At 44.9% G+C, this 12,532-nt stretch overlaps 1 protein-coding gene across 1 annotated transcript in view; it reads right to left on the reverse strand.

The window, feature by feature from the left end:
- GREB1 (growth regulating estrogen receptor binding 1) overlaps positions 1-12,532 on the reverse strand; it is a 124,456-nt gene that overhangs the window by 70,343 nt on the left and 41,581 nt on the right. Inside the window, exon 2 of the mRNA XM_036881809.2 lies at positions 2,071-2,227. Within this exon, the coding sequence (XP_036737704.2) occupies positions 2,071-2,227 (157 nt within the window). The remainder of the gene's footprint in view (positions 1-2,070; positions 2,228-12,532) is intronic.

Raw genomic sequence — 12,532 nt, forward strand, 5'->3', positions numbered from 1 at the left:
AAGAGGTTTTCCCCCTTGAAGGAGGTGATTTAACCCCTAATTCAGAGAACAAAGTCATAAGGCCCCTGCTGAATCACCCTAACAAATACAGCACATGTTAAGAGACAAGGGGTGTTCAGTATAAAAGCACCCTGGCCATAAAAATCATCTTTACTGTTACCGTCTGAGGAAGGATGGCAAGAAGATAAGAGATCCCGACAGACAGACAAAACAAGACGTGGCCTGGACAAGCTGTCTGCACTGAGTTTTATAAGGCACAACTGGGGCTCGACTCAGTGCTCAGTTTATGGTGACATTTAGCAAACTCAAGAATCTCCGTCCCCCACCCTCCCTGCACTAGAAAAACAAAATCTCAGAGGATTTCTCTGTTCTGCTTGCTGGACAAATGGGAAAATCATGGAGAGGCCCTGCTCTGGTTCTCATACCAACCCGAGGACGGAACAGGCAGGGCGCCTCCGGCACTCAGCACAGAGCCATGAGAAGTTCAGCCCCAAAACTGTCTGTTCCTGCAAAGTGCCACATGCCCAACACCCTGTCAGCAGGAGGTTCAAGATGCAGCCCCCATTTAGAGGTCAGGAAAGATAGTTCAGGGAGATCTTGGGCATGAGGCAAAGCCCCCGGGGAGCCCCCCAGGGCTTTCTCCTCTCTCCCCAGGGGACCGGCCCCATGTGGTTTAACCACCTGTCCGCTGCTTTTCATTACAGAGCTGCCAAAGCTAAGGACTCAGCCCTGCACCAGTCACTCACTTAAAGTCAAGCAAACCAACCTTCATCTTCCCAATTCATGCAATTTAATTACTTGAGCTGGTGGTAGTGAAAAAGCACTTTGTAGATTTTAAGGTGCCGTTCAAATGTGCCATTCAAATAAATGTCATTAATTTATCATTAGCAATAACACCTTTCAGTACTAGAAGTTAAGGGTGACTCTTTAGTACTTGTGTCACAGGAAGACCCTCAGCTAGCCAGAAACACAGTCAATAAATTCTCCTCCAGTGACCTCTCACTTCCCACACCGCCACAGTAATGCTTCCCACACCAGGACACGGTAGTGCTTTCAATGTGAACACCAGAGGATCCTTGGCTTCCCTAATCTGTGCCTTTGATGACAGTCTAGCTTCTCTCAGGCCCTGATCCAGTTCTTTTAGGTTCTTTCTGTTGCTATTTGCATGGTTAACCCTGTAAGGACATTTTAAGGAATGTCCCCCGGCTAGAAGAAGGGCCCACAGGCACCTCCGTGCCTCATTTGTCCTATATGCAACCCACCCTGCCCCAAACCCACCAACACACCCAGCACCACCCACCCCAGTACACGACCCGGCACATGGCGTGCTTTCTTAGCTAACTTTTGTTTCAGATGGCAGCCTCCTTTCATTTCAACAGCTAAGTGGAGTTGACAGTCAAGTGAGAGACATAAACTGACAAGAAGAATTTCCATAACAGTAACGGTCTCATACTATGTGTTGTGAGGGTGGGGTGGAGGGATTCTTTAAACATGAAAATACATGGCTATTAATAATACAAATGAAGGGTTGAAAAATACAACCTTTTTATTCTTCGGATTATTAAGCAAACACCAAAGTTGTCCCCATGCCCGAATATAATATATTAATTTGCTCTTGGTGCACATTAAATCCATAAGGGTTTGGTCTTGGTTTTTAAAGTTTCTAGAGAACACTGTATTTGCTATTACAAAGAAGCTATCTAGATTACTTTGCAAAGATATGACCATGAATCCCATGACAAGGAAAAAAAATGTAACAGAAGATCAAAAGCATGTTAACATTTCTTACTCAGTCGAGTGAAGACGTCAAATCTTTCAATAAGAGTATGATAACAACCAATTCAGAACAGTGTGACATGGCCCTTTTTTCTAACAGCACAAACATATGTCTTGCAATTTCATGCCTAAAACTTAGATTAAGCCAAGTAGGAACCTATGTGCAACTTTATCTAATAATTCTTTTCTGCTAGACTCAAAATTTTCTACACAGAGCAGAAGAGGAAAGAGTTTCAGCTTCCATTGCTAGCATTTCTGCACATGATACAAGAAATACACAAAGGCATCCCCTACCTTCTAAAGCAGAAAGCTGCTGCTCGGCTTCCAAGTACAACTGGGAGAAGACAGGCCTGGGCGCTAGGCTGTTGGAGCGCAGGGAGGCCTCAATGGAGTTGTGCAAGACCTCTTCAAACCGCGTTGTCTTCAGCTGTCCAGCGTAGGAGTTTCCCATCTTCAAAGGAGACGATGGAGTCTTCTGTTTAAAATGGCATTTCAGTTTCTCTTAAAAAGACTGACCCGCACATGAAGCCCAAAGGTAGAAGGGAAGCCTGCTGCCAGAAGGGGAGGGTCGTGTGTGTCCCACTCAGCCAAGAGGAGAGGGCGGCTCTCAGATGCAACCACTGCGGGGCAATTACAGGAAGTCGTATAAGTAACAGCACTCCCAGAGCAGTCTGACACCTCTTAGCACATTTTACTAGAAATTGGCTCTGAGCCACAGCCAGGTTTCAGAAAGCCCCTCCCCCAGCTTTTCCCTGAGATCTGATCCTGTCCCTTAAAGATCGCAAATATGCTTCATTTTCCTCGACTTGAATAATAGTCCTATGACACTTCACGTATGTAACGGAGGCTGACAATTCAGTGATCCCTGACAACCCACCTCCAGATTTTAGGATGGCAGATCTCCCCTCACCTTCTTGGAGGTAGGCTAGATTTCCTCCCTTCACGGCTCTTTTTGCTAAACAGCCAATTAAAATACTCTTCCTTTAAGGTTTTTTTTAGTTTATTATGTTTCCATTGTACAAATAATACAGAATTACATCTCAAAATCTGGAAATTCTATGAGAGGGTGGAAAACTAAGAGGAAAATCACCCACATTTCCATCTCCTGAGATAACCACTGTGATTCTTTTTGTAGCAGCTTAAGACATAATTCACAGACCATACCAATCACTCTCTTAAAGTGTACAACTCAACGGCTTTTGGCATATTCAGTGTTGTGCAGCTATCACACAATGTTGGCACCTTCTCACACCAAAAAGTAACTTCATATCCTTCAGCAGTTACCCCCCAGCTCCTGGCAGGCACAAATCTACATTCTGTCTCTGTAGATTTGCCTCCTCTGGGAATGGCATCTGAATGGAATCAGGCGGTATGTGATCCTTTGTGACTACGCTTTTGTGACCTTTAGTTAGCACAGTGTTTTCCGGGTCCATCTGTGTTATAACATGTATCACTACTTTATGTCCATTGCGATATATTAATGTATTCTTCCTGGACTTACTTCTCTTCAGAACTGGGGGGTAGGAGTGAGATGGGAGACTGCAATCACATAGTTAGAATCATTCTATAATACAGGTTTTGATTCAGGTTTTTTCACTTGGCATAAACGTTTTTGCACAACCCTCTTACAAATGCTTTTCACAATTTTAGTGGCTGCATCATATTGCGCTGAATGAAGGTGCAGCTATTTGCTCAGACATTTCTCTTGGATCATATAATACAGAGGTTAAATCTCTGTATTTAGTCCTTCCCAGAACCAGTATTTAAATTTATATTCCTTCCTAATGTTGTCTATTTTCTATCTCACTAAATTAAGCGTTTTGTTTATATTTCCTTCTATTCTCTTTTGGTTGAATTTGTTGCACTTTTTCCAAACTTCTAAAAATGATTATTATAGTCTTTATTTTCTCTTACTTGTTTGATAATGAAGATATTTAAGGCTATACATCTTCCTCTGGACGCCTCTTTGGCTATGGCTCACAGGTTTAATATAAAGTGTTCTCCTTTTCATCTCCCTTTTGATTCCCTCCTCAATCCAATAATTATCCAGGAGTGCATGTTTCATTTCTAAATAGTCAAGATTAGGCTGGGGAGTGGGGTTAGCCTCACTTACTTCTAGGTTTTACTGGATTAGAATCATGACTGTAGCCTTTAGAAACTCTACTTTTAAAGTGTTGAGAGTTTTTTTTTTTTTTGATGGATACCTGTTGGATTTTTATAAGTATATTATCTATGTGAGAGAAGAGATGTATAAACTCTCTTCCAGGGATGAAAGCAGAGAGATTATTCAATTCTTCTAGATCCTTGTATGTTTCTTGGCTACTATACTGTTGATTTCCAAAAGTAGCATTTGAAATACTGCGTTATAAAATAAAGCATTAAAAAATAGCACAAAGGTGCCAGCAAGAACATGAGCACGGACAGCTTACTGCTTCACGACAGTAATGCGCACCCTGTCAGTCACACAAGTCCTCAGACTGGCTTCACAAGCCAGGCATGATCTCACACATCGCTCTGACTTAAGACATATGTTCAGAAACTCCCCCTCCTTCTGTAGGAGGCAAAAGAATTTCAAGAAAGGACCACCGGTGCCTTTAGGGAGCTCTGGATTCCCCCCTCAAGGGAAAGCGGGCTGTGCAGTCGCATTGATTTTCGGCCTCTATTGTAAGGAGAGTCCGGCCTTTCCTCTCCCAACTAAAAGTAAATGGAAACCATTAAACACTTCCTGCTTGCGGCAATAATTCCGGACCACAGGGCCCCTCGGTCGGCCTGGGCTTACAGCCTGGGGAAATGAGCTGTGGGGAGGATCGCGGCAGGAATTAGCCCCAACAAAAAGAAAGTGCTCCTGAAAGAGAGGTCAGCTGTGGAGCCACCGAAAAGCCAGAGTGGGAAAGGGCTCCGGGGTCCTCTCGTCTTGACCTACTACATACTTCAACACAGGAACAGGGGTTTCCTGGTGCATCTGGGGACACTTGCATTATTTTCAACCCAGGGTGGTCCGTTTCAAGCTGCCACCAATTAATAACATCACAAATGCCTCCTACTTCTATAAATCTTTGTCCAAAGAGCTTAAGGCACACACAGAAAGCAGCTTTAAGTCCACCCCTTCTACACGGAGCCCCAGCAGAATCATACTCGATGACTGAAAGAAAGCGACCGGGCATTCAGACCCTACCTTCAAAAGGTCCCGGTCAGCTGCCCTGACAGCTGATTGGCACCTGAGCCCAGAGGCCTCCACCAGTTCAGGCAAATCAATGCCTAACGCAGATGGAGCAGCACAGAGGAAGAAAGGAAGCCACCGTTCACTGCCCAGAGACTGACCTCAGCGCACGGGGCATGTCCCCTAACACGTGCAGCAGCCAGCTGAGGGGAACTGGGAAGCCCGCTCTAACGATGACAAAGTCGACTCTTTGAGATGATGAGTAACCAGGAGGCACTCCTGCTGAATGAAAAGAAATAGAATTAGGGGGGTGGGGGGAGGAGGGAGGCCAGGGGAGACAGACAGATGGAGGACAGGAGGGAGAAACACGGAAGGACAAAGGGGGCAATGGCATAGAAAAGTTCTCACACTCAAAAAAATGGAAATTCTATTTTATAACCCTAAGCAAACATCCAAACTTTAATGTCTATAAGCAAAGGTGAGAGAGAAAATGTACCCCATCTACCAATGCATTTGAAAACATAATAAATACAGGTAATTAAGGGTGGAGAAGCACCGAGAAGTGGGATGAAAACTGTGTGGCCCTTCTGGTTCCCTAGAACAGTGTGGCAACTTCCTACAAACACACCGCAGGGCTCCATCTTCCAGACAAGACGCCCCCCGCCAGGCAGGGAGCGTGTGGGACCTGGGCAGAGCAGGTTGGGGGAGGCACAGCTGAGGCTCCTCGGCATTAGAATCCCGCACCTGTCAGATGGGGAACTAAAGACCAGAGAGAGGAAAGCCAGCTCAGGGTTAAACCCGAAAGCTCGGATCCTCCCAAATGCCTCCTGGAACAAAGGCAGCACCTGTCGAAGGCCTCCTGGGCCTGGTCTTTCTCACTGCCTGACTCTGTCCCCTCACCCCCACCCCACGACCTGTCTCACCGCCAGACGCCTACTGCAGCTGATCAGGTCTGAATGGCAGGATTTCTTCCTCCACAGCCTGCACTCCAAACCCTGGCCCAGCACCTCTTGGTGCCCATGGCGATGCTCTTCAACCGCAGAATCTGAAGCAGTGCCCATCACAGCAGAGAAGACAGAGACACTGGCCCAACTGCAGCCTTCGCCTTAGTGCAGACCTCAGCCCACACTACTGGCTGCAGTGGACTGGGAAGAGCCCGTGTGACCCCGAGCAAAGGGCCTGACTCCCGGGACCTGTGTGATCTGCAAAATGGGCACTCTGCAGGACTGGAGAGGCGTCTTGGAGAGGAAAAAGAGACAGAACATGAACGTGCCTAGCATAGCCCCTGGTGGTCAGTGTGTGATCACTAATTTCTAGCTAAATCTGAGCATTGACACGAAAGGATAAGAATTTCAGATCATAAATGACAAGTGACAAAAGTGCTACAGTCCATAAGGACTACAACACAAGGGGCACGGGCGCGGGGGGACCAGGGAGAACTTGGCAAAAGGGCCTGGTTCAGAGTGGGCCAAGGAGGAAGGATAGAATATTTCTGGCAAAACTTGGGAATAGCATTTAAGAAAGGGGCAGGAGAGTAAAAGGCATAAAAGCTCCATTAGTAGACATGATACAGAAAGAAGAAATACGTCCCTTTGATGAGAAGTGCCTGTTTACAGGAAGGCAGCAATAGAATGAAAACAAACCGAGGGTACCTACTTGTTTCAGCAGGCAGTAGACAGTCCCGAGGCTTCAGAACTAGGGATTTACGGTGGGGAAGTGGTATGTTTTGGTGGGCTAATGGACAGGGATGTCTGGGATGAAGCTAGAGACTGGTGGACAACGGGTAGCTTGGATACCTGCTTGTTTTTAGGAGTGAGGCGCAAAAAGTTGCTTGAAAACTGTACATAGGAGTGCAATTGGATGGCTGTGAGGCCTCCCAGGAGATCAGATATGGGCCTATTTCCCCAAATCAACCTCAAATATAGCTCTATGTCAGCTCAAGTCCCAGAACTAGTTCCTAACTTCCACTGGCCTGTCTGACCCCAAAAGCACATACAAACTTGCCCAGATAAAGCAGACTGACCCCAGGTGAGTTTGGGTTCACCAAAGTGGGCTATCTCAACATGCTGTTGATGGCCAAGACATGCAGGCCAGGCCATTCTCTCCCCATGGCACCTGCAAATCCAGCTGTGTCATTCAGAGGATTCCGTTATAAAGAGAAGTAATCTGTAGGTTGAGTTGAAATTCAAGTAAAATAAGTGAGGCAGAAACTTCAAGGAAAATCAAGGATTATCACACGTGGGGACAAAGGAAGGAGAAAAGACTTTCAGTGAAATGGGACAGATGGAATATACACATTATCTCTACTCCCTCCAAAACTGCATGAAGAGGACAGTGAAGAATGCATAGGAATAAACACACAAAGACAGAGAGAGGAGAAGAAATGACAGCAGACAAGTGTGCCTGCAGAATTCAGAAGATGCAAAGCAGCAGGAGATAGTGACAGACTTAGAAAAAGTAAGAACTAAAGCCCAGTCTTTCAATAGGGGAGCCATCCTCTAAGAAGCAAACCAATTCAAACCTACAAGAGAAGCCAGAAAAACCTCAGGAACTGGAGGCAGTGAAAAGCAGGGCTGAAGCCCAGGAAGCTTCCTGCCCCACCTTCCTTCCCAGTCCCCCCACCCCAGCAGCCTCTTTCCTGACTCTGCTGAAGCCTGGAGGTTCACGCAAGAAAAAATATAGCACAGAGAACCTAGATTCTGGGCCACAGCTGACAACAGATATGCAGGACTGACAACAGAGGAATTGGCTCAAATCCTACACACCGGTTGATGAAGTGTCCACCCCTCTTGTTCTTTTTCCCTATTTGACTCCCTCCAAAATGCTCACACTCAGGCTCAAGGAGGGGTAGATATTAAAAACTGAAGGATCCCCAGTGTCACAGGTTCACATCTGACCACCTATAAGGCTCCCCCTCAAGAGCCTCATCTGTATGTACAGCAACTTTATTTCACAAAACTGACCCTCAACTACAAGCAGACACCCTACAATTATCAACACCATAAAGGCTTTTGAGAAACTCTAATATGAAAGACTGAGACAAAAAGAAGCATATGAAAGAAAGCAAACAAAAACTGCAAAGGAAAACATCCTCCACAGTATCCTCAAAGGACCACTATATCCAAAACAACAGAATTCTGAAACAGCAAGCCTGGGCTGCGTCAGGGCCCGGAGTATATGGGAACTCTCTGTGCCTTCCTCGCAATTTTGCTATGAACCTAACACTGCTCTAAAAAAATAGGTCTTTAAAAAATAAAATGTAGGCATGCAGAAAATAAGAATGAACTCTTATGTACTGTTTAAATGACAATAGAAAGTTAAACTATAGTAGAAAGGCTAGAAGACAGAGTTGAAGCTAAAAACAGAGAAAGGTGAGAAAATGAGAGGGTCAATCCATGAGGCACAGTAGGAGTTCCAGGAAAAGAGAACAAAAGAAAAAGAAGGGAATGATGTTCCCAAAGAAATAATCTAGACCATGTTCCAGAACTGAAGGACCTAAATTTCTGGATTTAAAGGACCCAGCAAGTGCCCAGCACAACAAATGAAGAAAAGGTGCACATCAAGATACATCATCATAAAGTTTTTGAATGCTAGGGATAAAGAGAAGATCCCAAGAACTTCCAAAAAGAAAAGAAACAGGGAACATTCTAAAGATGAAAATCATCAGAATGACTTTGAATTTCTCCATAGTGGTACTGGGAAATAACAAAATAATGCCCTCGACTTCTGAGGGGAAATGATTTCCTACCTAGAATTCTATACTACACTAAAATAACAATCATAAGTTAGAGCAGAATAAATCCATTTTCAGAAATTCAAGATCTCGAAAATAAAAAAAAAGTACCTCCCAAGTTCTCTTTCTCAAAAAGCTACTGGGAAATAGAGAAAGAAACTAAGGCTCAGAAAGGATGGGAGACTTTATCAAATGACACACTAAAGGCCATTGTCTGGTCTGGAATGGAAAGCCCAACTTCAAAGGCTCTCTTCCCACAAAAAGTACTGTTAAGAAGTTTAAACTGGCAGAGTATAAACTCTCAGACATCTCCAGTTTAAGGGTTATAAATCTATATTACCATTACCTTCTAGTGCCTTTTCTAGTAGTGACAAGATATTTCTCAATTTTACAAAAAGCTATGCCATTTCTTTAAACTTCTAAAGGACAGTGCTAGGAGGTCAGCTTCACAAAACTAGCATGCACACACAGGAGAACGATACCCCTCCTGGGCTCAATGTTCTAGACTTTTCTCTGGGAGCCCATAAAATCATGCAATTATTCACAAAAGAAGGTTCTACCTATACTCATGGAAACCCATGACAGTTTATTAGGTCCCTATTATAGTATTTACACATTACAGCATTACATCCAAAGCTGAGTACAAAAAAGAAAATAGCAAAACTTCCGTTTATGCCTATTTTATCTCATCATTTAAATTATTTTTCAGTCTGTTTTATAATATAAATATATAGTATATAGTGCAATCCATATATGCAATTTATAAATCAATAAATGAATATATACACAGAGAAAGGCCTGAATTTGACTGGAAGAATAAGAAAACCAGTATTTGTTTAGTACCTATGGGCCAACAGCCCTGTAACAAAAGTATTCTCTTCATTTTGCAGATGAAGAGACTGAGTCTGGGATTTAAAAGCATTATTGTCTTCACATCTTTATTATTTCCCTTAGTGATGTAAACTCCAAGAACATCATAAGTAAAAAATCAAAAGAATGGCTATCAATTATTAGTGCCACTGTGTGCACTTTTCTTGATTTCCATTTCATTTCATCTTCATCACAGCCCTAAAACATGCAAAGCATGGTTCTCATTTTACACATTAGGAAACTGAAGCAGAGATCACATGAATTGTCCAAGGTCACATTTGAATGTCCAATAATGGCTTTAAGTATAAAAATCTTTGCTTTCAACCAAGCGAGTGACTTCAGAAAAGGGAGTGTTTTTCATTGTTTCCTTGTTTTAATGATGTTCACTTGTCCAGCCATGCTACAACTTTTGCTAAAGACTGCGTTACTTTCTCTCTTAATAGTGTTTTGCCAAAAGGGGGACTGCCAAGACAAGGAAATAAAGCCCTCAGTAAATGAAAAGCCCCACTTAAAACGACATTTCAAGCCAGACAAAGGAAACCAAGAGCATTCTAAGAATGTCACTTAAGACGCGTCTGCACGAAGGAGAGTGAGCAAAACAAACAATCAGCAGCCAGCGCCTGGGGCCTGGACACCGTCTGCCTGTCCGCCTGCCGGACTGGTCCTTCCCTGGAGATTAAAGCAGGAGACTCACAACTCCAACCCATTCAAAGAAAAGTATTCTAGCTCTGGCCTCTCCTTGAAGTGAAGGTTTTTCCCTTTTTTCCTTTCTTTCTTTGTTTAAGAATAGAATATCAAAAGGTTTGCCCAAGAGGCAGAAAACCCATTTATCTTAAAAAGCTCCCCAGCATTTACTGGGACACCAAAGCATAGTGTCCAGCTAAGCTCTGGGCCCACAATTATTTTTCTGTTCCTTCCTGAGCACTTTTCACTTTGCCTTTTATCAGTCACCTCTGCCTAAGCCAGAGCCCCAACCTGTCAGCAGCAGTCACGGAGCTCCTGACATGGGCTAGAACTCACTTCCGAAGAGAACCCCAACGCTGACAGCCCTGGGTGTAGCACGCTCCTTGTTTCTCATAAAACCAAAGCCGTCACCTCCCCGCTGCAGACCCTCATCAGAGCCAGCTCCTCTCCCTCCCCCAGGGCCACAGAGATCTCAGCTAACATGCACACAGTCACAAGGTCTTGTTTCCTCCAACCATCCAGGGGCTCAGCCCCTCTGCACCTGGAAACTGGGGTCCACAGAGAACAAGCTCTCCGGTTCTCTGTCCTGCTGGGCAGTCAGAGCAGAGCAAGCAGGACTCAGCACCTTGCAGGTCCCTGCAAGTTATAATAAACCTCTTGGTAAAGCTGAACTTCACCAACTTCAAACAGTTCTTCAAATTCAGGTCTTGCAAAGTGTTCATTGTCTGCCTTCAGGTGACAAAAAAAAAAAGCAGGTACTTTGGAATAAGACCACCAGGGGCTTAATTCATGGCTATGCTTCTTTCAAGCTGTGTGGCCTTGGACAAGTTACCTAACCTCTCTGGACCCCCATTTCCTCGCTTTTAAGATGAGGATAATGAGAACCACCTTCCAGAGTTGTACTGAGGGATAAATGAGAATATAGGGTGGTTGGCAGAGAGATGTTAATAAATTCTAGTTTCCTCTCTACAGTTGGAACCAACTGCTCATAATCCTAATTTCTAAAGGCTAACCAGAGATCACTGCGATAGAAATAATGACATTCTGGCCTCCTTTAGGAGTATACCAGTTGAAAAGTATCTATCCAAGTAGATATAATTTCCACGTCTCTTATCCCCGAAACTTGAAGCTCCTTGACAGCAAGAACTACTCTAGCCACCTCTTTATTTCCTGCAGTGCCTGTAGCACAACACCCAGAAAATAACTCCTGAAAGAAGGGAGAATGCCTGTTTGAGGGCATAGCGAGGAGGACCGTAAGGAAATGGAGCTGGAAATGGAGCTGGTCCCACCAAAAAGCATTCAGATGCGGAGTTTAAAGCCCCCAGTGTACTAATTAAACACATGGGAGGTTTTGACTGAGACCCCAGGGTGCCTCCAGGATGCCATCGCTGGCTGTTCCGGCAGGGCCAGAGGAGAGCCCATCCCGTGAACATCAAGGCGCAAGAAGTGCACATTTGTTCTTTCCACCTGAGCACACTGCGGCTGCACGAGCCCCGTTTGTACCTGTTCTTTCTTCAGCTTCTAATTCAGCCAAAATGCATGGCTCCCTCTTCTGCAGCCCTCGTACTTCCAGATACCTCTGCTGGGCTCTAGGTTTATCCCCTTCAGGCCACAGTGTGTCTGTGTCTCCCACCTCCTGGGGGTTGGGCCTGCTGGATGCAGCGGCCAAGTTCATCCACCTCTTCATTCCCCACAGAGCCCAGAAGGGTTTCTCACAGCAGATCTGGCAAGGGAATGACCACTGACTCTGCTAATCACCCCAGGCCTCAAAGACAAGACGCAGCTGGAGGCCTTCAGTATTTCAGGATCATCTTAGGCAGCTGGGTCTGTCCTAAGCCACAAATCAACAACTTTGTGCCTGTGGGGAGAACAGGGAACTTTCCTCTTCCAGAATCATGGTTGTGCCTTCAAGTTAAATACTTAAGCAATCTGACTTGTATATACAACAGAAATATTTCAGCAATCTTGGAGCTGAGGGTGCAAGCGAAATAGCCAGGGTCCCTGACCTGCAGGAACTCTGTCAGTAGGAAGTGCAATAAACGACGCAAACTGATGTGTGATTGCTGCCCTAGCCAGAGGGAGGCAAGAAGGTAGCTTCAGGGAAACAGAGAAGGGAGTAGAAGCTTCTATCTCAGGTCAGTCTCAGAGGACCTCCCAGAAGGATGCGTATAGGTTTGCCTGCTAAAAAGAGAAAGGGTACTCAGGACAGAAGGGGGACACCACACCCAGGTTTGGCCCAGGGGTGACAGCCCCTCGTGTAACTAAGGAACACGGGTCCATCTGGATGCTGGAGCATAAGGTGTATGTGG

The sequence above is a fragment of the Manis pentadactyla genome, chromosome 2, assembly GCF_030020395.1.
Source record: "Manis pentadactyla isolate mManPen7 chromosome 2, mManPen7.hap1, whole genome shotgun sequence".
Taxonomy (NCBI): Eukaryota; Metazoa; Chordata; class Mammalia; order Pholidota; family Manidae; genus Manis; species Manis pentadactyla.